Source organism: Sinohyriopsis cumingii, chromosome 16 (assembly GCF_028554795.1).
Source record: "Sinohyriopsis cumingii isolate HCF-2022 chromosome 16, ASM2855479v2, whole genome shotgun sequence".
NCBI lineage: Eukaryota > Metazoa > Mollusca > Bivalvia > Unionida > Unionidae > Sinohyriopsis > Sinohyriopsis cumingii.
In genome coordinates, this window is record NC_142976.1 from 29,080,026 (window position 1) to 29,104,939 (window position 24,914).

The 24,914-nt window shown below is 33.7% G+C and overlaps 1 protein-coding gene across 1 annotated transcript in view; it reads left to right on the plus strand.

Annotated features, from left to right (window-relative positions):
- Nucleotides 1-24,914, plus strand: part of LOC149780122 (uncharacterized) — a 106,349-nt gene that overhangs the window by 18,447 nt on the left and 62,988 nt on the right. The window contains exon 5 of the mRNA XM_089936892.1: nt 9,041-9,258. Within this exon, the coding sequence (XP_089793018.1) occupies nt 9,041-9,258 (218 nt within the window). The remainder of the gene's footprint in view (nt 1-9,040; nt 9,259-24,914) is intronic.

The following is a 24,914-nucleotide window of genomic DNA, read 5'->3' on the forward strand; positions in this document are numbered from 1 at the left end:
TACAGCACAGTATATGCATTACACTAGCCAGCATGTACAGCACAGTATATGCAGACACTAGCCAGCATGTGTAACACAGTATATGCATGACACTAGCCAGCATGTCAGCACAGTATATGCATGACACTAGCCAGCATGTATAACACAGTATATGCATGACACTAACCAGCATGTACAGCACAGTATATGCATGTCACTAGCCACCATGTACAGCACAGTATAAGCATTACACTAGCCATAATGTGTAACACATTATATGCATGACACAAGCCAGCATGCACATCAGAGTATATGTATTACACTACCCAGCATGTTCAACACAGTATATGCATGACACTTGATAGCATGTACAGAAGTTCAAGCTGCTAGCACTCTATTAAGGCCATTTTAAAGCTAAATTAGAGTGAAATGAAAACAATTAAAGATCTCTTTAACACAGCCATTGCTGCATCCAATATATAAAACTATTTTCTGAAAAGGAAAAGCTGTGTTTACTCCAGGAGAGGAACTGTCTTAAAGTTGATCTGCTAGATTGTTTTCAAGTACAAGTCTCAGTGTGTTTTGCTAGTTGTTTAACAAAGACAAAGTTCACATCATGTGTCAGTTGTCATGAAAAATTCCCAAGATGAGAATCCAATATGTGCATAATAGCGAAAGAACAATGATATTATATCCCAACATGGGAATCAAATATGTGTATTATAGTTAAAGCACAGTGATATCATATCCCAGCATGGGAATCAACTATGTGTATGATAGTGAAAGCACAATGATATCATATCCAAGCATGGGAATCAAATATGTGTATGATAGTGAAAGCACAGTCACTATCATATCCCAGCATGGGAATCAAATATGTGCATGATAGTGAAAGCACAGTGATATCATATCCCAGCATGGGAATCGACTATGTGTTTGATAGTGAAAGCACAGTGATATCATATCCCAGCATGGGAATCAAATATGTGTATGATAGTGAAAGCACAGTCACTATCATATCCCAGCATGGGAATCAAATATGTGTATCATGGTGAAAGCACAGTGATATCCTATCCCAGCATGGGAATCAAATATGTGTATGATAGTGAAAGCACACCGATATCATATCCCAGCATGGGAATCAACTATGTGTATGATAGTGAAAGCACAATGATATCATATCCCAGCATGGGAATCAACTATGTGTATGATAGTGAAAGCACAGTCACTATCATATCCCAGCATGGGAATCAAATATGTGTATGATAGTGAAAGCACAGTGATATCATATCCCAGCATGGGAATCAAATATGTGTATGCTAGTGAAAGCACAGTGATATCATATCCCAGCATGGGTATCAAATATGTGTCTGATAGTGAAAGCACAATGATATCATATCCCAGCATGGGAATCAAATATGTGTATGATAGTGAAAGCACAGTGATATCATATCCCAGCATGGGTATCAAATATGTGTCTGATAGTGAAAGCACAATGATATCATACCCAAGCATGGGAATCAAATATGTGTGTGATAATGGAGGTACTACGATGTCAGGAAGAGTTCAGTAGATATCATGTTGTACTTTATCCCTATCAGTAAAACATTGCATGAAGAATCCACCTAATGTGTGAAGATCACCCAGCTCAAGGTATTTGACACAACATTTCTATACTCTCTTTACATCATCATAAATCGACAATGGCTGGAATTTGTAAGTCATGCTTTGTGAGCACCCACTGAGCTATCTTGCCAACTTTATCTCATCTATATGAATGGGTGTCCACTCTAACCTTATGCAAAAGTTTGTTCAAGTTAAGATCTGCATAGAAAAAGTTTTTGAATATTGAATTATTGTTTGCTGTACATCCAGGTCTAATTCCCAGAAGTTTTGAATGGTTAAATGCATCCTTCTTTTGCATTAACGAATAAAGTTTATGCTCAACAATCTGCAAAACTAGGTGGGAAAGTCAGAAGTTCAAGATAATCTGACTCACCATAAAGAGCAGATAGTGAACATCCATTGAGCTATCTTGTTAGCTGTAACTCATCCATATGAAATAGATGTCCATTCACAAGCAATGCTCATTAAGTTAGGATTGGCAGAGAAGACATTTTTCATTTATGTGTTCACAGTTGATTTTGGTATCTTTAATTCTTTTGCTATACATCTAAGTCTGATTCCCATATCAATGTTTTGCATGGTTCACATTTTCTGCTTTTGTTTTAATGTGCAATGTTTATAATGACAACACACAAAACTGGTTGAAGCTATCTCAAGTTCAAGGTAATCTGACTCATCACTGACAGCAGCTTTCTTGGTAGATGTTTTATGTATGATGTATTGTCAGTCATTGCTTCAAGATCACTTCTATGGACAACCTACCAGCCACTTTGGACATTATTTTGGCAAGGGATAGTTCCTAACTTGACCGTGTCTTCTTGCTTGTTACATAGCGCATGAAAAACTTACCCTTCAAAAATTGTTACTGAAAATTATAGGTTTTATGACAGCTATCCATTTTATAAACTCAATTAACTTTCAGTAGCGGTAGGTATCATATTTATACTTTAAAATATAATTTTTCAATGTATTTTTATTGAGAAATATAGTGGTCATATAAATGGAGGGGAACATTATTAATGGGAGGGTTTATAATGCTCGGCTTCCCATTCATCACATTGAAATTTAGTATGTATGGATGCAAAAAGTATGCATGGATGCATAGCTGCCAACCCTCATGAATTTGGTGTGAATTTCACGACTTTTTCAGCAACTCACGGATTCACGCTGTAAGACAAAAATTCACGAATTTTCCGATCCTCAATTATTTTAAATCTTTAATAAAATAACCGATTTCCCATTAAGTGGTAGTCATGATATTCGCAGTTGCCGAAACGGTCCGGTACTGCTGGTCACGATATTAGAGATCTACAGCCCATTAGTACAGTTGGCCTGGTCGCAAGCATTTTAGCCTATTTTAATCTATATGTATAAAAGTAGTTTTACAAATGCTTTTGAGAGAAACTGGGGCCTTACTGGAAATTTGCTCCGCGCATGCGTCAAAACACTGAATCAAGTTACCGTTCAGCATCGCATGTAAGATTTTGAAAATGTCTTCACCACCAAGGAAAAAGAAATGTATTACTCAAAAAGTGAAGTTTAATTTGGAATATATCAAAAATTGGCCGTGCATTCTGCCATTAAACATTGATATTCATTCATGCGTTTTGCACTCAGTGTGCCATCGCAGAGACGATGTGAGGAAGAATGTCAGTAGCAAAAAAACATGTAGAAGTTGGGAAAATTAAGAATTTGCAGATTTCAGCTCTGGAATATTTTAAACCATTGGTGGAAGACCCACAGGCTACCAACGCTGAAGCATTATTAGAGAGTTTTCTTGTGTCGAACACAATCTACCTTTATCAGCTGGAGACCATGCTAAACATTTGTTCTGACATATGTTCCCGGACTCAAAAATCGCTTCCAAATTTTCCTGTGGAAGAACCAAAAATGCTGCAGCTCCTGTGCATTCCTCACAGCAACAGTGACACCGAAAGAGTATTTTCTTTAGTGAGGAAAAATAAGACAGACTTTAGGCCTCCTTAGCATCAGAAAATTTCTCAGCAATTTTAGTCCCCAAGATCAACCAGCAGGCAAGAAGTCGGAACTGTTTAGAAAACAAATTTACGATCAAGCAGTTGAGGAAGTTCAAGTCTGCCACAGTATCATGTCTTGATAAATAAATATTTCTGCATATATGTAGCGTTTTATTTTTATTTTGCGAACTTGATATAGTGTAGTATTGATGGTCGGAGTATCAGAGTGGATGGAGTTATTGTCATGGTATTTTTCACGAATTCATGTCCAAATTCACGACTTTTTTCCCTATTTTCACTAATTGTGAGCCTGGAAGGTTGGCAGCTATGTGGATGTAAAGTATGCTTGGATGCAAAGTATGCTTGGATGCATTATATCCTTGGATGTAAAGTGTGCTTCGATGTATAAAGTATGGATGGATATAAAGTAATCTTGAATGTAAAGTATGCTTGGATGTAAAGTATGCATGGATGCATTATATGCTTGGATATAAAGTGTGCTTGGATGTATAAAGTATGGATGGATATAAAGTAATCTTGAATGTAAAGTATGCTTGGATGTAAAGTATGCATGGATGCATTATATCCTTGGATGTAAAGTGTGCTTGGATGTATAAAGTATGGATGGATATAAAGTAATCTTGAATGCAAAGTATGCTTGGATGTAAAGTATGCATGGATGCATTATATCCTTGGATGTAAAGTGTGCTTGGATGTATAAAGTATGGATGGATATAAAGTAATCTTGAATGTAAAGTATGCTTGGATGTAAAGTATGCATGGATGCATTGTATGCTTGGATGTAAAGTGTGCTTGGATGTATAAAGTATGGATGGATATAAAGTAATCTTGAATGTAAAGTATGCTTGGATGTAAAGTATGCATGGATGCATTATAAAATTTATATGCTTGGATGTAAAGTATGCTTGGATGTATAAAGTATGGATGGATATAAAGTAATCTTGAATGTAAAGTATGCTTGGATGTAAAGTATGCTTGGATGTAAAGTATGCATGGATGCATTATATGCTTGGATGCATATTATGCTTGGATGTATAAAGTATGGATGGATATAAAGTAATCTTGAATGTAAAGTATGCTTGGATGTAAAGTATGCATGGATGCATTGTATGCTTGAATGTAAAGTATGCTTGGATGTAAAGTATGCATGACTAAGGGCACATATTTTTTCATAAGCCTTTGATATTACATATATAAACTAGCACATTTAAAACATGACAAGAAAAGCATTAAAATCAAAGAGAGTGATTTCACTTTTAAAGTTGCTTGTGTAAAATTTTAATTTTGCTAATAAAGTTTGTAACATTTCTTGGGTGAAGTCCATTCTGGTGTTTTAAAACCTTTGCAAAAGAAATATCCTCTCCTATAGGCTGCATATGTCATGGCTGAAAGAATAGAATGGGTTTTAAAATACTGAATACCAGTGTCAAGGCTGAACAATAGAAATGGACCCACAAATACTGGACACTGGTGCCAAGGCTGAATGATAGGAAAGGACTTGCAATTACTTGAGAATGGTGCCAAGGTCGAATGATAGGAGTGGACTTTCAAATACTGGATGCGGGAGTTCGTGGGTTTGAACCCCGGCTGAGTCATACCAAAGGCTTACAAAAATGGTACTAACAGCTGCCTTGCTTGGTGCTCAGCATTAAGAGTTTAGTGTTAGGACTGGTTGGCCTGGTGTCAGGATAATGTGACTGGGTGGGACATCATGCTACATGTCCGTGGCATGATGCCCCAATGCTAGAGATCACTATAAATTGTCACGATATGACTGAAAAATTGTTAAAGCTACGTTAAATATCTAAAACACTTGCACACTCAAATTCTGGATACTGCCGGTGTCAAGGCTGAATGAATGGAAATATTGGATACTGGTGTCAAGGCTGAAATTCTTTGATAGGAATAGACTTTCAAATACTGGATACTGGTGCCATTGCTGATAGATAGGAATGGACTTAAAATACTGGATACTGATGTCAAGGCAGAAAGATGGTAATAGGCTTTAAAATTCTGGTTACTGGCATCAAGGCTTAACAAGAGGAGTGGACTTTAAAATAATGGATACTAGTGTCAAGGCTTAACAGGAGGAGTGGACTTTAATATTCTGGATACTGGTGTCAAGGCTTAACAGGAGGAGTGGACTTTAAAATAATGGATACTAGTGTCAAGGCTTAACAGGAGGAGTGGACTTTAATATTCTGGATACTGGTGTCAAGGCTTAACATGAGGAGTGGGCTTTAAAATAATGGATACTGGTGTCAAGGCTTAACAGGAGGAGTGGACTTTAATATACTGGATACTGGTGTCAGGACTTAACAAGAGGAGTGGACATTAATGTTCTGGATACTGGTGTCAGGACTTAACAAGCGGAGTGGACTTTAACATACTGGATACTGGTGTCAAGGCTCCATTGTGAGGAATAACATTTTGGGACAAACTCAAGATTTCATTTGTTGTTTGAAACATTGAAAATTTTAAAGTTGTTCAGTAACGTCAGTTGACAAAAAATACAATGTCATGTTTTTTTAATACCTCATTACCAATCATATAAAAATTATATTTTCTAAATATTTTACTTGGTTTGATAAATGCATATCCAGGTTGGGTCTTCTTTTTGTTTGTTATTAAGGCTTTAAAAAAATATACAATGATGCTTGTAGTAATTTAAAAATCTTATTCAGACATTTATGACTTTTATATAGTACTGTTGACACAAATTCTGAACAATCAAAACTGTAATATATAAATGAAGTTGAGATGAATTGTGAAAGCAGGGCTGGGGTTAGACAGGCTATATGCAAAGTTGAGATGTTTTTTGAAAGCCAGGGCAGGGTTTGACAGGATGTGTATGTTTCACTAATGGTTGAAATAGTTTTAAGAATACTCCTCAAAAAGGTCTCCAATGTATTCTCATTTTTCATTGGCTGTCACTTCTGGAAATTATGGTAGTTTCCATGTGAATGTAAAGTTTGTGTGGCAGAAGTGTTTTTCTACATGTCATCCACTCAACAGAAGTTTTATGGCATGTTTGTAAATACAGATCAAACAAAGGTTTCATTAATTAAAACACGGGAGAAAATGAGCAAAATTAAAGACAGATTACTTGGGCTTTTTCTATAATAATTAAAAACTGAAAGTGGTTTCCAAGGACAGAATTCTTGGTATTCTTGTTGACAGTAATTTCCTTTAGTCAAGATCATATAAGTCTCATGACATAGAAAATAAACTCCTATTAATTACTGTTAAAAAAATAAAATATTATATTCCAAAACAATACCACCATATTCCAAAACAATACCACCACTGTTTACATGAGCTACGTTTCAGCCCAATTTTGATTATTGTCATGTGTAAAATACTTTTGGTGTTAATATTAAGAACATTTTTGAGCTGAAAAGCTACAGTAATACTGGGCAACCTGGAAACATTATAGAGAAAATGAATGCTTTAAACATCATACCTTTTCAAGAACCACTTCACCTGTGAAAATGATGCATAGAGCTTAACTCCTCCCCAATAATTTAAAATGCATAGAAACCAGAAGCACCTTGATCCCTAGATCAGTGGCAGCCAGACACTTTTTAATTCCAAGACCAAAGAAAAATTATTTAAAAATAATTTTCAATATGGTGGGGCCATTATATGAAATAATATCCCAAAATAAATCACAGGGCCTTCTAGCATGTCTGCTTTTCACCAAGGATATATTAAATGGATGAAATTTAAATCTTAATATCACATGGCCAATCCATTTCCTCCAGCTACATTTTTTTTACAAGTTTATATCAGTGTGACTGTTATGTAAGAGTTCAACTTTGACTAGTGAACACTGATAGTAACTGTTAGTGTGTGCATACTCTGATTACATGTACGCATTATTAACTAGTTTGGGTCTGTAATGCCTATGTGCATGACTAATGTATGTAACAAGTGTGAAATGGATAGTGATTGATTGTACTCAGATGTTTGTTATACTTATTAATGTGGTTAATTTCTCATGTTGGCAACAGAGCCATGTTACTTGTTACTAATGTGGATACACCTCGATGTCTACATTTAGCAACATTGCCATGTAACTTGGTATGTGAGTACACCTTGATGTCTACAGTTGGCAACAGTGTCATATGATTTGGTATGTGAATACACCATATTTCTACAGCTGGCTACAGAGCCATGTGACTTGGTATGTGGATATACATTGATGTCTGCAGTTGACCACAGTCATGTGACTTGGTATGTGGATACACCTTGATGCCTACAGTTGGCCACAGAACTGTGTGACTTGGTATGTGGATATATATTGATATATACAACACAAGGAATACTAATTTTGCAAAAGCTTGGTGGTAGGCTCTTCATGTTGCCCATGGCCAGATTCTTGTATTCCAGAAAGTCACAAGGGAACAAATTTAATTATTCTCAACCTTCCATGACATTACCAGCACAGAGAAATAAGTAAAGCCAATACAGCTATGTAAAGTCATTACCAGCACAGAGAAACAAGTAAAGCCAATACAGTAAAATCATTACCAGTACAGAGAAATAAGTAAAGCCAATACAGTAAAATCATTACCAGCACAGAGAAATAAGTAAAGCCAATACAGTAAAATCATTACCAGCACAGAGAAATAAGTAAAGCCAATACAGTACAGAGAAATAAGGAAAGCCAATACAGTACAGAGAAATAAGTAAAGCCAATACAATACAGAGAAATAAGGAAAGCCAATACAGTACAGAGAAATAAGGAAAGCCAATACAATACAGAGAAATAAGTAAAGCCAATACAGTACAGAGAAATAAGGAAAGCCAAGACAGTACAGAGAAATAAGTAAAGCCAATACAGTACAGAGAAATAAGGAAAGCCAATACAGTACAGAGAAATAAGTAAAGCCAATACAGTACAGATAAATAAGTAAAGCCAATACAGTAAAGTCATTTAGATTTGTCCATTACCCATTGATAAAATATATGCACACAGTACAAATTAATTTGAGTTATAATGATGAAAGCCAATACAGTAAAATCATCTAGATTTTTCCATTTCCCTTGATAAAATATATGTACACAGTACAAATTAATCTGAGTTATAGTGATGAAAGCCAATACAGTAGAATCATTACCAGCACAGAGAAATAAGTAAAGCCAGTACAATAAAATCATCTAGATTTGTCCATTTCCCTTGATAAAATATATGCACACAGTACAAATTAATTTGAGTTATAATGATGAAAGCCAATACAGTAAAATCATCTAGATTTTTCCATTTCCCTTGATAAAATATATGCACACAGTACAAATTAATCTGAGTTATAGTGATGAAAGCCAATACAGTATAATCATATTTCCATTACCTTTGATACAATCTATGCACACGGTTCAGATCAGTTTGAATTATAAAATCTAATGATATTCAGTGTAGGCAACAACTTTTACAGGTGTCCATGCCCTCCCTGCTGAAGATCAGCTCAAGAAAAAGAGGAAATTTAAACTATGGCCAAGGAAGAAGAAAGTAGGAACAGATGCAATGGCTGCTTCATCAACTGCGAATCCAGTTGGTGACAAGATGGAGGTTGTGGATACAGAGAAGTTACTGGCTGTTTCATCAGCGGTGGAATCTGCTGGAGAAAATATTGTGGATGCAGATGCACTAGAGGTATGATTTAGAACATGATTTTTTTCAGCACTAAAAGTATGGTGGAAAAGATGCAGTTTTGCTTCTATGCATTTTATCAATTGTCATGAACTGCAGCAGGTACTAAAAAGTACAATAGTATTAATCTGTTGTCATAAAAGATCATTTAAAATTGCTTGTCCAGTTTGGAGTCAATAAGTTAAGTCAATTGATAATGGTAGTTAAAATAATCTGACATTTGTATTTCATTGGCAGACAGAATTGTCTTTTTAATTTTCTTTCCATGATACCGGTCTCATCAACAGACATTATATATTTGACCACTCATGGGTTTAACCCCAGCTGAGTCGTACCAAAGACTTAGAAAAATGCTACTAGCAGCTGCATTGGTTAGTGGTCACCAGTAAGAGGTTAGTGTAATGACTGGTCGGCCTGGGGTCAGGATAATGTGACTGGGTGGGACATCATGCTACATGTCTGTAGCATGATGCCCCAGTGTTTGACATCACTATACACTGCCACACTGCATATATCATAGTGATATAACAGAAAAATTGTTAGATTGTTAAAGCTATGTTAAAAATCCAAAGAACACACACATCAAAAGATTTTAGTCTAGTTCACAACTATCATATTTTATCATTAAAACATGACAGTCTAGGTGTCAACAGCTATGGCTTTTCATTAAAAAAATTCCTGTCTTTCTGTCAACAGCCATGTTTTATCTCAAAACGCTGTCACACTAGTTGTCAACAGTTGTATCATTAAAAGGTTCCAGTCAAGTTGTCAGCAGTCATGTGTAATCATTATAATATCTCAGTCAAGTTGTCAGCAGTCATGTCTTATCATTATAATATGCCAGTCAAGTTGTCAGTAGTCATGTCTAATCATTATAATATCCCAGTCATGTCAGCAGTCATGTCTTATCATTAAAATATTCCAGTCAAGTTGTCAGCAGTCATGTATTATCATTATAATATTCCAGTTAAGTTGTATCATGTCTAATCATTATAATATTCCAGTTAAGTTGTATCATGTCTAATCATTATAATATTCCAGTCAAGTTATCAGCAGTCATGTCTTATTAAAATATTCAACGTCAGGTTGTCAGCAGTCATGTCTTATCATTAAAATATTCCAGTCAAGTTGTCAATAGTCATGTCTAATCATTGTAATATTCCAGTCAAGTTGTCAGTAGTCATGTCTTATTAAAATATTCAACATCAAGTTGTCAGCAGTCATGTCTTATCATTAAAATATTCTAGTCAAGTTGTCAGCAGTCATGTCTTATCATTAAAATATTCTAGTCAGGTTGTTAGAAGTCATGTTTTATTAAAATATCCCAGCCCAGTTGTCAGCAGTCATGTCTTATCATGAAAATATTCCAGTCAAGTTGTCAGCAGTCATGTCTTATCATTAAAATATTCTAGTCACGTTGTTAGAAGTCATGTCTTATTAAAATATTCCAGCACAGTTGTCAGCAGTCATGTGTTATCATTAAAATTTTCCAGTCAAGTTGTCAGCAATCATGTCTTGTCATTAAAATATTCCAGTCAAGTTGTCAACAGTCATGTCTAATCATTGTAATATTGCAGTCAAGTTGTCAGCAGTCATGTCTTATTAAAATATTCAAGTCAAGTTGTCAGCAGTCATGTCTTATCATTAAAATATTCTAGTCAAGTTGTTAAAAGTCATGTCTTATTAAAATATTCCAGCCTGGTTGTCAACAGTCATGTGTTATCATTAAAATATTCTAGTCAAGTTGGTTGTCAACAGTTATGTCTTATCATTAAAATATTCTAGTCAAGTTGGTTGTCAGCAGTTATGTCTTATCATTAAAATATTCTAGTCAAGTTGTTAGCTGTCAAGTATTGTCATTAAAATATTCCAGTCTAGTTGTCAGCAGTTATATATTATCATTAAAACATTCTAGTCACATTGTTAGCAGTCATGTCTTATAATTAAATTATTCCAGTCTAGTTTTCAGCACTCATGTCTTATCATGAAAATGTTCATCACGTCAGCAGTCATGTATTATCATTAAAATATTCTAGTCAAGTTGTCAGCAGTCATGTCTAGTCATTTTGTAAGCAGTCATGTCTTATCATTCAAAGATGCAAGTGTAGTTGTGAGCAGTCTTGTCTTTATACTTTAAACACTTCCAGTTTTGTTGGCAGCAGTTTAATTTCATTCTTAGATGGTGCCAATCTAGCTAACAGTCATGTGTTATCATTAAAATATTCCAGTCAAGTTGTCAGTAGTCATTGTCAACAAAGTTATATCATTTAAAAAATAAAACAGAAAAAAACAGTCACATGGTTGTTGATTGGGTGGTTCTTGAATGAACTTGTTCATGAGTCACTCTATCAGTTTGTATCACAATTTTTAGTTGTCTCTCATTTTTTCAATCCATCAGTTTGCTAAACATTGTTTATCCATCTGTCTGTCTATCTATCCATCAGTTTGCTACACATTTTTATCCATCTGTCTATCTATCTATCCATCAGTTTGCTACACATTTGTATCCCTCTGTCAGTCTATCTATCCATCAGTTTGCTGCACATTTGTATCCATCTGTCAGTTTATCTATCCTTCAGTTTGCTACACATTTTTATCTGTCTCTCTATCTATCCATCAGTTTGCTACACATTTTTATCTGTCTGTCTATCTATCCATCAGTTTGCTACACATTTTTATGTCTGTGTATCTATCCATCAGTTTGCTACACAGTTTTATCTGTCAGTCTATCTATCCATCAGTTTGCTACACATTTTTATCTGTCTGTCTATCTATCCATCAGGTTGCTACACACTTTTATCCATCAGTTTGCTACACATTTTTACTTCATCGGTCAGTCTATCTATCCATCAGTTTGCTGCGCATTTTTATGTCTGTCTATCTATCCATCAGTTTGCTACACATTTTTATCTGTCTGTGTATCTATCCATCAGTTTGCTACACATTTGTATCCGTCAGTTTATCTATCCATCAGTTTGCTACACAGTTTTATCTGTCAGTCTATCTATCCATCAGTTTGCTACACAGTTTTATCTGTCAGTCTATCTATCCATCAGTTTGCTACACATTTTTATCTGTCTATCTATCCATCAGGTTGCTACACACTTTTATCCATCAGTTTGCTACACATTTTTACTTCATCGGTCAGTCTATCTATCCATCAGTTTGCTACACATTTTTATGTCTGTCTATCTATCCATCAGTTTGCTACACATTTTTATCTGTCTGTCTATCTATCCATCAGTTTGCTACACATTTTTATCCATCTGTCAGTTTATATATCCATCAGTTTGCTACACAGTTGTATCTGTTTATCTATCGATCAGTTTGCTACACATTTTTATCTGTCAATCTATCCATCAGTTTGCTACACAATTGTATCTGTCTGTCAGTCTTTCTATCAGTTTGCTACACATTCTTTTATCTTTCTGTCATTCTGTCTATCCCTCAGCTTGCTACACGTTTTATTCATCTGTCAGTCTATCTATCCATCAGTTTGCTAGTTTTATCTGTCTGTCTCCTTATCTATCCATCAGTTTGCTACATATTTTTATCTGTCTGTCAGTCTATCTATCAGTTTGCTACACATTTTTTATATGTCTGTCATTCTCTCTATCCCTCAGTTTGCTATACATTTTTATCCATCTGTCAGTCTATCTATCCATCAGTTTGCTACACAGTTTTATCTGTTCTATCTGTCCATCTATCTGTCAGTTTGCTACACATTTTTTATCTGTCTGTAATTCTGTCCATCCCTCAGTTTGCTACACACTTCTATTCCATGCTGCATCTTTGAATTTCTGGCTTCACTTCTATAAAACCCACTTCTATGAAACATTCTAATTCCAAATATGTAAGCTGCTAAAATTGTCAGATGTCAATTTCATTTCTGTTGGTTAAATATGAGAAAAAAATGTGCAATATGGCTTTTACCTCTCTGCCTGTTTTTTATTCCAGCATCCATAGCAATGGTTCCTTTTGCTACTAGGGCTGAAATGGTATGAATTCCTTAACTAGTTTCCTGGAATGCATTAACTAAAATGTATTTGGATAGATAATTCCTTAGCCAGTAACCTGTGATACATGAAGCAAACTGTAATTGGTTAGTTGTATTAATGTAGTAATTAGTACCAGTCATGCTGGTTATCAGGATTTATCTACTGTTAAGTGTTGAACTTGTATTTTTGGAGCAAATGTTTGTGACAATTTTTGTAAAATAGATTAAATCAACATCATAAAACCTTGGGAGATTACATTGGTTTTTTCCCCTTATCTAAAACAGCTTAGTGAAATGGTCTAATAATAATCTTTGCAAGCAGGTGAGTGATGCCAGGCCATCATGGGCCTCATACATTACTGGAAGCAGGTGAATAATGTCAAGCCAATATACGCTTGTCATATCATTGCAAATGGCTGACTGATGTCTGGCCATCATATGCTTCTTTTAACATTGCAAACAGTTGAGTGATGTCAGGCCAACATGGGCCTCTTTTATCAAGATACATGAACTGATTCATTCTTTGTACATTGCCTGTTGTAAATTATTACAGAACAAAGTAGTGATGATGAACCAAAAGAAACTTAAAATTTAAAGTAAATCAAATACATGCGTTTATCTATTTACATCAGTCTAGATGTTTAACAGCCTGATTAGCACAGGATTTATCTATTTACATGAGTCTGGATGTTTAACAGCCTGACTAGCACAAGATTTATCTATATACATCAGTCTGGATATTTAACTTCCTGATTAGCACAGGATTTATCTATTTACATCAGTCTGGATGTTTAACAGCCTCACTAGCACAGGATTTATCTATATACATGAGTCTGGATGTTTAACAGCCTGACTAGCACAGGATTTATCTCTTTACATGAGTCTAGATGTTTAACAGCCTCACTAGCACAGGATTATCTATATACATGAGTCTGGATGTCTAACAGTCTGACTAGCACAGGATTTATCTAATTACATCAGTCTGGATGTTTAACAGCCTGACTAGCACAGGATTTATCTATTTACATCAGTCTGGATATTTAACAGCCTGACTAGCACAGGATTTATCTATATACATGAGTCTGGATGTTTAACAGCCTGATTAGCACAGGATTTATCTATTTACATCAGTCTGGATGTTTAACAGCCTGACTAGCACAGGATTATCAATATTCATGAGTCTGGATGTCTAACAGCCTGACTAGCACAGGATTTATCTATTTACATCAGTCTGGATGTTTAATGTCCTGGCTAGCACAGGATTTATCTATATACATCAGTCTGGATGTTTAACAGCCTGACTAGCACAGGATTATCTATATACATGAGTCTGGATGTTTAATGGCCTGACTAGCACAGGATTTATCTATATACATCATTCTGGATGTTCAACAGCCTGACTAGCACAGGATTTATCTATTTACATCAGTCTGGAAGTTTAACATTCTGACTAGCTCAGGATTTATCTATTTACATCAGACTGGATGTTTAACAGCCTGACTGGCACAGGATTTATCTATTTACATCAGTCTGGATGTTTAACAGCCTGACTAGCACAGGATTTATCTATATACATCAGTCTGGATGTTTAACTTCCTGATTAGTACAGGATTTATCTATATACATCAGTCTGGATGTTAACTTCCTGATTTGCACAGGATTTATCTATATAAATCAGTCTGGATGTTTAACGGCCTGGCTAGCACAGGATTTATCTATTTATATCAGTCTGGGTTTAACATTCTGACTAGCACAGGATTTATCTATATACATGAGTCTGGATGTTTAACAGCCTGACTAGCACAGGATTTATCTATATACATCAGTCTGGATGTTTTACTTCCTGATTAGCACAGGATTTATCTATATACATGAGTCTGGATGTTTAACTTCCTGATTAGTACAGGATTTATCTATATACATGAGTCTGGATGTTTAATGGCCTGGCTAGCACAGGATTTATCTATTTATATCAGTCTGGATGTTTAACATTCTGACTAGCACAGGATTTATCTATATACATGAGTCTGGATGTTTAACAGCCTGACTAGCTTAGGAATGATCTATTTACATCAGTCTGGATGTTTAACAGCCTGACTAGCACAGGATTTATCTATTTACATCAGTCTGGATGTTTAACAGCCTGAGTAGCACAGGATTTATCTATTTACATCAGTCTGGATGTTTAACAGCCTCACTAGCACAGGATTTATCTATTTACATCAGTCTGGATGTTTAACAGCCTGACTAGCTCAGGATTGATCTATTTACATTAGTCTGGATATTTAGCAGCCTGACTAGCACAGGATTTATCTATATACATGAGTCTCGATGTTTAACAGCCTGACTAGCTCAGGATTGATCTATTTACATTAGTCTGTATGTTTAACAGCCTGACTAGCACAGGATTTATCTATATGCATGAGTCTGGATGTTTAACAGCCTGATTAGCACAGGTTTTATCTATATACATCAGTCTGGATGTTTAACTTCCTGATTAGCACAGGATTTATCTATTTACATCAGTCTGGATGTTTAACAGCCTGGCTAGCACAGGATTTATCAATATACATCAGTCTGGATGTTTAACAGCCTGATTAGCACAGGATTTGTCTATTTACTTGAGCCTGGATGTTTAACAGCCTGACTAGCACAGGATTTATCTATTTACATCAGTCTGGATGTTTAACAGCCTGACTAGCACAGGATTTATCTATTTACATCATTCTGGATGTTTAACTTCCTGACTAGCACTGGATTTATCTATATACATCAGTCTGGATGTTTAACAGCCTGATTAGCAGAGGATTTATCTATTTGCTTGAGTCTGGATGTTTAACAGCCTGATTAGCAGAGGATTTATCTATTTACTTGAGTCTGGATGTTTAACAGCCTGATTAGCACAGGATTTATCTATTTACTTGAGTATGGATGCTTAACAGCCTGATTAGCACAGGATTTATCTATTTACATGAGTCTGGATGCTTAACAGCCTGATTAGCACAGGATTTATCTATTTACATGAGTCTGGATGCTTAACAGCCTGATTAGCAGAGGATTTATCTATTTACATGAGTCTGGATGCTTAACAGCCTGATTAGCACAGGATTTATCTATTTACTTGAGTCCGGATGCTTAACAGCCTGATTAGCACAGGATTTATCTATTTACATGAGTCTGGATGCTTAACAGCCTGATTAGCACAGGATTTATCTATTTACTTGAGTCTGGATGCTTAACAGCCTGATTAGCACAGGATTTATCTATTTACATGAGTCTGGATGTTTAGTGGCCTGATTAGCACAGGATTTATCTATATACATGAGTCTGGATGTTTAATGGTGTGATTAGCACAGGATTTATCTATTTACATGAGTCTGGATGTTTAATGGTGTGATTAGCACAGGATTTATCTATTTACATGAGTCTGATGTTTAATGGTGTGATTAGCACAGGATTTATCTATTTACTTGAGTCTGGATGTTTAACAGCCTGATTAGCACAGGATTTATCTATTTACATGAGTCTGGATGTTTAATGGTGTGATTAGCACAGGATTTATCCATTAATTCCATAACATGGTATCCCATTTACTTACTTCCTAAGCAATAATAATTCAGTTTACATGGCCTGAAATGGTTGGTTGCTATGGTAACTAAATCTGGCATAGAATGTGTACAAATCATTACAAAATTACATATTTATTAATTATTCATTTATATTCAGCTTACTATGCTCTTGAAAATCAAGTTGAATTTGTTTCAATTTATGGTTGAGAAAAGTGGGAGTGGCTTGGTTACTATGGTGACAAGAAAAAATGCAGTGAAAATGTTAAGATATTAGAGCTGATAATATACCATATCACCCCAGTATGAATGTCTTTGTTCAAGTTCAAGGCCACTTGAAATAAAACTGATTATATACCAATACTTTGGTGACTATGTTTAGGGTGTTCGTTAAAAATAAACAACAAACAAGCTTCCACTGATTGAAGTATTCTATAATAAATAAAACAATAACATATGTGATTAATAGAATATAGCAGTTTTAATTAGGGGTTTTAGTGATCTGAACACTTGGGAGGGATGCTAGAAATGGGAGGTTGGTGAATCTTTTGTTGAGTACTGTGTGCCAAAGATATAAAATGTTAAGGATTATTAAAAACATGAACTGCTGCATATGAAATTAATTATAAAAAGGGTCTTTATAAACCATGAAATGGTCCCAAAGATCAATGACCGAATCACACTACTCAGACATTAAGAAAGGAACAAAGAACTTGGTAAATTCATCTTTCTTTGCACAGTCATTTTGTGAATTAAAAAGGGAATGAACACATGTTGTTATCATATGATTATTTTGGCATAAATTTGTTTTAATTTTTGGGAATTATTGAAGATTTTATTATGAGAATATCATCCTTACCAAAACATGGAATAAAGATCACTAAATAATTTTCAATGAAGATGAACATTAAGAGGAAGAATATCTAATGGGAGACAGTCATTGATACTTGGTTAAGTATGTCTCTGAAATTTTGTCAGTCAAGAAATGTTAAGCCCATATTTGACTAATATAATAGCCATATAAAATTAATTCAGCTTGTAATTGTGACACCACTTTTGTTGGCTTATCACATCATTGAAAAAAGATAAAAAATGCATAATTGGACATCCTTATGCAAGTTTTAATTAAATCTGAAATATTGTACAAAGCATATTTTGCTGTTGACATGCTTGCATAGTTAGAAATTCTTGTAAATTTTGTGAAGTAAATGATTTAATAAATAGGATATAATAATGATGCATGTATCTTGCAGTAATCATAAGCAATAACTAAATAAATAAAGCCAAATAATGAGTTGATAAATTATTTTATTTCCCTCAAACTATTTAAACGGTTACATTGGTAGCATATGTCATCTGTGACAGAAAATTCAACTTATATACATTTTATGATGAATGCAGATAACAATAAATCATTAAGAAGAAAGTAATGATGACAAGCCAATGCATAATTGTAACCATTTACTGCTCATGAGTCTGGATGTTTTACTGCCAGATTTGCACAGGATTTATCCAATAATTCAATAATTTGGCATCCCATTTGAACTTACTTCTTGTACAATAATAATTTCCTTTATAGTGAGAAATCTGTCATGGACACTGGATAGTGGGTATGTTTTATTTCAGCATGCAGGTGATGAAATGCTATGGCAACTAAATCCAATTACAAATGTGTATAAATCCTTGCAAAATTACATATTTTTTTATTCATTTGTATTCAGCCTACTATGTTCTTGCCAAATCAGGTTTGAATTTTGTCAATTTATTATTGAGAAAATTGAGATTTTCTAATTCTTTGGCTTAGATTGTCCATGTTCCATCTAATATAGGCACAACATGTGCTTTGTTTTCAATGAAGTGTTAAGACTGTACAATTCAAGTCAGTAAAGATAGGCAGTATAGTGTGTGCTTATATTTTTCTTGAATGTACCCACAAGGTCTTAAACATTTCAGATATATAAAAAGTGATTTTGGTCAAACAATTAATTTGTTAAAAATTATATCATGTAGTTTGGTTACTATAGCAACAATAAACAATGCAGTGAAAATGTTAAGATATTAAGCTGATTTTATGCTATATCTCCCCAGTATGAATGCCTTTGTTCAGATTGAAAAGAAATTGAAAGAAAGCTGATTTAATGCTATATCTCCCCAGTATGAATGCCTTTGTTCAGATTCTAAAGAAGCTGATGGAGAGCTGAAGAATGACAGACAATTCATACAGTGTATGAAGATAAAAGTAGCATAATCAGTTTTATGTATTGACATTGATACATATGCATGTACTAATGTACTTCATTACTTGGATCCAGAGACAAGGAATGTACGACAATGACCACTGAATATGCAGTATTTGACAAGTTTGTTGCCTTGTAAAATAAATTATATGTATAAACCCTGTAAATGCATGTGTACTCAAGATGATGGGAAGTAGTACAACCCATTAAGTTCATCAATACTAGTGGTTAACAGAGCACAAAGTGTATAACTTGGCACATTTAAAGTAATTTGTGTTATAAGATCAAATAAATATGTCTTGGGTATAGATCAAAGTGGTAAATATAAGCTTCCTTTTGGCAATAAGACTGAACTGTGAATTATTAATAATATTGTAGAAGGTGAAAAAAATATCATAAGAAATCAGTTTCTGAAGTTTGGAAGCCCATAGTTTTAATCTTTGTATGTCAGAGAACAAAATCAGAAAATAATTATGTACTCCTTTGATTTGTGGGAAAAAACTATTGTCAAAAGATAAAATTGAACTTTGAATTTGCTGAAATACATATTTGCATTTTAAGATTGGATAGTCATTTATATATATATATATATATATATATATATATATATATATATATATATATATATATAGTAAGAATCTCTTTAAAGCTGGCTTATTTAAAATTGACATTGGAAGACATATAAAAATTAAAAATACAATTATGTAAAACTCAGATTTATTAAGAGTAGGTAAGAGAGGCATCTTATACAAAGTGTCAAAGGGGGAATTTTTGAAACAAAGAATATACTAGTATAAGTATTTTTAGTCAAAGGAAACACTTTTGCTCTCAATTTTTAAGATGTCCTTTTAAACTTAAGAACAAACAAGTTTCCACTCATTGATGCATTATATATTAAATGATAAGATATCAAATTAGTGGTATGGACACTTGGGGAGGGAGGCTAGAAATAGGAGGGCATTAGAGACAAATATGGTATGAGCTTAGGTTTAGGGTTAGAAATTTGTATTTAATTCTTTGTGTTTGTGTCATTTTTTTAGTTCAGGGTGCCAAAGAGATAAACTCTTATGGGTTATTACAAAATATGTGTACAATACTGCTGTTAGAAAATGTCTTCATAAACCATGAAATATTCCCAAAGATAAATGACTGAATCACACTACTCAGACATAAAGAAAGGAACAAAGAACTTGGTAAATTCATCTTTCTTTGCACAGTCATTTTGTGGATTAAGAATAAAACTGTACACAATCATGTAGTTATCATATGATTATTCTTGCATATTGATGTTCTGATTTTAGGGAATTATTGAAAATTTTATTATGAGAATATCGTCATTACTGTATCGTGGAATGAACAGCAATACATAACCTTTCAATCAAGATATTTCATACAAGGAAGAATACTTTAATAGGAGACAGCCATTGATACTGGGTTTGTTATGTATATTTAATTTAAATGTTTTTCTGTTAGTTTTAAATTTTTGTATTTCATTACATGTTATTGTAATGAAACATTGTTTGCTGGACTTGACCATGTCCAAAATTGAGTTCATTTCTGCTTGACCTGATTGACTTTTTTTATTTTTTTAAATTTCATTTATGTAAACAACTAATAATAGCTTCATTATTATCTATTTGTATGAGCTTATTAACTGAATTATTATTCAGGTAAACAAGGAGTAAATATGTTGATTTGGGTCAGGGTTTTAGAGATTTCTGAGTGAATTTTTTAGGCTATTATGTTTTAAATAAACGAGGCTCATTAGATCATTCTAAAAGGTTAATTTCCATTAGGTAATGGTTGTTTTTAGAAAATGCTAATGTGACCTGAGGTCAAGAAGAGAACTATATTATCTTGTGACTGTGAGGATTTTACCAGTCATGCTTTAACATCTAGCAATTTAAGTTGTATTATGTTGTGACCAGTTTGGGCTGAATTTTATTTTCTTCAAAGTATTGAATTTAAGTGATTATTTTCTCTGGAAATAGAGAAGTGCTCTGACAAAATTCTTGGATAAAGACATTCTTTTGAAATTTATACTTAATTCAAACCTGGAATAATATTTCTGTGATTCACCAAGATACTGTTGACACATCAGCACTTCACAGGCCATAACAGACACGTTATCACCTTCAATTTTGAATCTCTTTGGGACTTGAACTGCATTTTCTTCAGGACTTTTTATTACTAGGACTTGTGTCTTTAATTCTTTGATTATTTTTGAATTTTATTCGCCCTACCTTAAGTTCTTTTTTTCTCATTTTTTGCTTTGTATTTTAGGGAAATAAATAATTTGTTAAATTTTGCAAAGCTTGTAGTCTTCACTCTTTTCTGTTACTTATTTTAAGAGTATAGACTCGTAAAAGGTTAAGTCCATCTCTGAAATTATGACAGCTGAAAAATGTTTGGACCCAATTTGACTAATATAGTAGCCATTTAAAATGCATTCAGTTTGTAATTGTGTCACTACTTCTGTTAGCTGATTGCGTCATGGAAAAGATTTAGACTTATAAGAAGCGCATAATTGGACATCCTTGAACAAACATGTAATTAAATCTTAAATACTGTACCAAACAATATATTTTACAGTCAACAGGCTTGCATAGGTAAAAGTTATTGGAAATTGTGTGAAGTAAAGCTTAAATAAATAGGACATAATAATGATACGTGACTCTTGAAATAATCACAGACAATAGCTTTATCAAATAAAGCCAAATAATGAGTGGATACATTATTTTGTTTGCCTCAAACTATTTAAATGAAAATGCCTTATCCTATGTGTCAATTGCATCTGTGACAGATAGAAATCATGTTGATTTACTGACCAAATTACATTATTCCTTCTGCCAAAGTTATATCTTTTTTTACTGAACAAACAAGTCTAGTGTCTTTTTGAAGCTGTACTAAATGGATTGTTTAAAATTACCTGTATGATTATATTCTATATTATATATTTTAATATATGGTATGTATTCTGTAAATATTGAACCAGATGCATTCTAAACCCGTCACTTTTTCTGTTAAGCAAAGTCATGAAACTGAAACTGAAAATTTTGCTAATGTGTTGTATATACTTCACTATATTTTTAATCTACATACTATAGTCATTGTTGTTGTTGAGTTATTCAGGGACCAATAACATTTATTATTTTTCTGTATCCATTATCAATGCCAAGGTATGATGCTAGCTTAGTTTTATCCTTCTGTGAATTTTCTATGCAAAGATAGGGTTGTTGAATATTCAGAATCGCAAAACCCACCATTATCATTGCAGAAGACACTTGAAATGTGTTCTTGGGAGCAGTGTTTAAATTGCTACTGATTAAAAACAAAGGATCTAGCAGATCTTTGAAACCTGGGGTGGGGTTAGTATATTAGCACTATGGAGTTGATCAGAATTTGCCGTGTCATGTGACTTATGGTTTTTCCTTGTTTCTAAAAATAGAAGATTATTCTAGAACTACATATGCATATGTTTTGTGCTGTTTAGAACTGCAGTTGTCAGGTATTTTTTTCTAAATATCAATAATTCACAATTTTGAAAAATTGATAATTGATGGTCAAATCATTATGTTGAAATGACGGATATGAACTTAAGAAGTGAACACAAAAGCAATAACTTATTTTTAGCATATAGCCTCATTCTGAAATTTAAAGTTTGCTCTAATATTACTTTTTTGGTGAAACCTTGATAACAATATATTGGATTAGTTCAAAGAATGGTATATTATCATATATATTATAAACAAAATTTGAACCATACTGTTCAAAATTTCAATTGACTTTATGTCACAGTCAAGGAATGTAGGGGACATGTTTACAAATAGCAGATTCACTATTAGATACAACTCTGGAGTCTAGGTATAATTGGATATCTACTTTAATCCTGTAAATAAAGTCATTACTTGCTATATATTTTTTCTAGATTCATTCTCTTAGCTGTGTAAGTGATAGTTATGTGTACACAGACTTACGTTTAGCATGTTTGTTAATAAAGTCGTTACTAATGCTATATATTTTTTTCTAGATTCATTCATTCTCTCAGCTGTGTAAGTGATAGTTATGTGTACACAGACTTACGTTTAGTATGTTTGTAAATAAAGTCATTACTAATGCTATATATTTTTTTCTAGATTCATTCTCTCAGCTGTGTAAGTGATAGTTATGTGTACACAGACTTATGTTTTGTTTGTGTATCTTAATCAGATTTGTCATGAAAGTCATTATGCAGTAAGGTTCACCAGTATAGGAGTAGGACTAGGGTTTTTAATTATGTTTTGTAATCAAGGGTCATTAATATAGGACTTGGGTATTTAATGATATTTTGTAATCAGTGGTCATCATTTTAGGTCTAGGGTAGCTAATGATGTTTGTAATCATGGGTCATCATTATAGGACTAGTAGTTAATGATGTCTTGTAATCATGGGTCATCATTTTAGGACTAGGGTAGTAAATGATGTCTTGTAATCATGGGTCATCATTATAGGACTAGTAGTTAATGTCTTGTAATCATGGGTCATCATTATAGGACTAGTAGTTAATGATGTCTTGTAATCATGGGTCATCATTATAGGACTAGTAGTTAATGTCTTGTAATCATGGGTCATCATTATAGGACTAGTAGTTAATAATGTCTTGTAATCATGGGTCATCATTATAGGACTAGTAGTTAATGATGTCTTGTAATCATGGGTCATCATTATAGGACTAGTAGTTAATGTCTTGTAATCATGGGTCATCATTATAGGACTAGTAGTTAATGATGTATTGTAATCATGGGTCATCATTATAGGACTAGTTAATGATGTCTTGTAATCATGGGTCATCATTATAGGACTAGGGTAGTTAATGATGTCTTGTAATCAGTGGTCATTTTAGGTCTAGGGTAGTTAATGATGTTTGTAATTATTGGTCATCATTATAGGACTAGTAGTTAATGATGTCTTGTAATCATGGGTCATCATTATAGGACTAGTAGTTAATGATGTCTTGTAATCATGGGTCATCAATTTAGGACTAGTAGTTAATGTCTTGTAATCATGGGTCATCATTATAGGAATAGTAGTTAATGATGTTTTGTAATCATGGGTCATCATTATAGGACTAGTTAATGATGTCTTGTAATCATGGGTCATCATTATAGGACTAAGGTAGTTAATGATGTCTTGTAATCAGTGGTCATTTTAGGTCTAGGATAGTTAATGATGTTTGTAATTATGGGTCATCATTATAGGACTAGTAGTTAATGATGTCTTGTAATCATGGGTCATCATTATAGGACTAGTAGTTAATGATGTCTTGTAATCAGTGGTCATCATTTTAGGTCTAGGGTAGTTAATAATGTTTGTAATCATGGGCCATCAATTTAGGACTAGTAGTAAATGATGTCTTGTAATCATGGGTCATCAGTTTAGGGCTAGTTTAGTAAATGATCATGACATTTATAATCACAGGTCATTAATATAGGACTAGGGTAAATTATGTCAAGTGGAATCAAGGGTCACCAATATAGGACTTAGTCCTAGTTTCCTCAGACCCTTCCCATGGGCCAGAGGAAACTTGGATTATATAGAACTAAGGTAATTAATGATGTGAAGTGGAATCAAGGGTCATCAATACATCACTAGGCTTGTAAATGATGTCAAGTTGAATCAATGGTCATTCATGAAATGGACTAGGTTAGTTAATACACACTGACAGCCAATTTACATTTTCTTACAAATGTGTGTTTCGGGTTTAATCAAGTGTCATTAATATAGGTTAGTTAATGATGTTTTGTAATGAGAAGTTTGAAATTATGTTGAAGAATACAATAACAGATACTGCTTCCCTCATTTCTCATCAAACCAAAATCA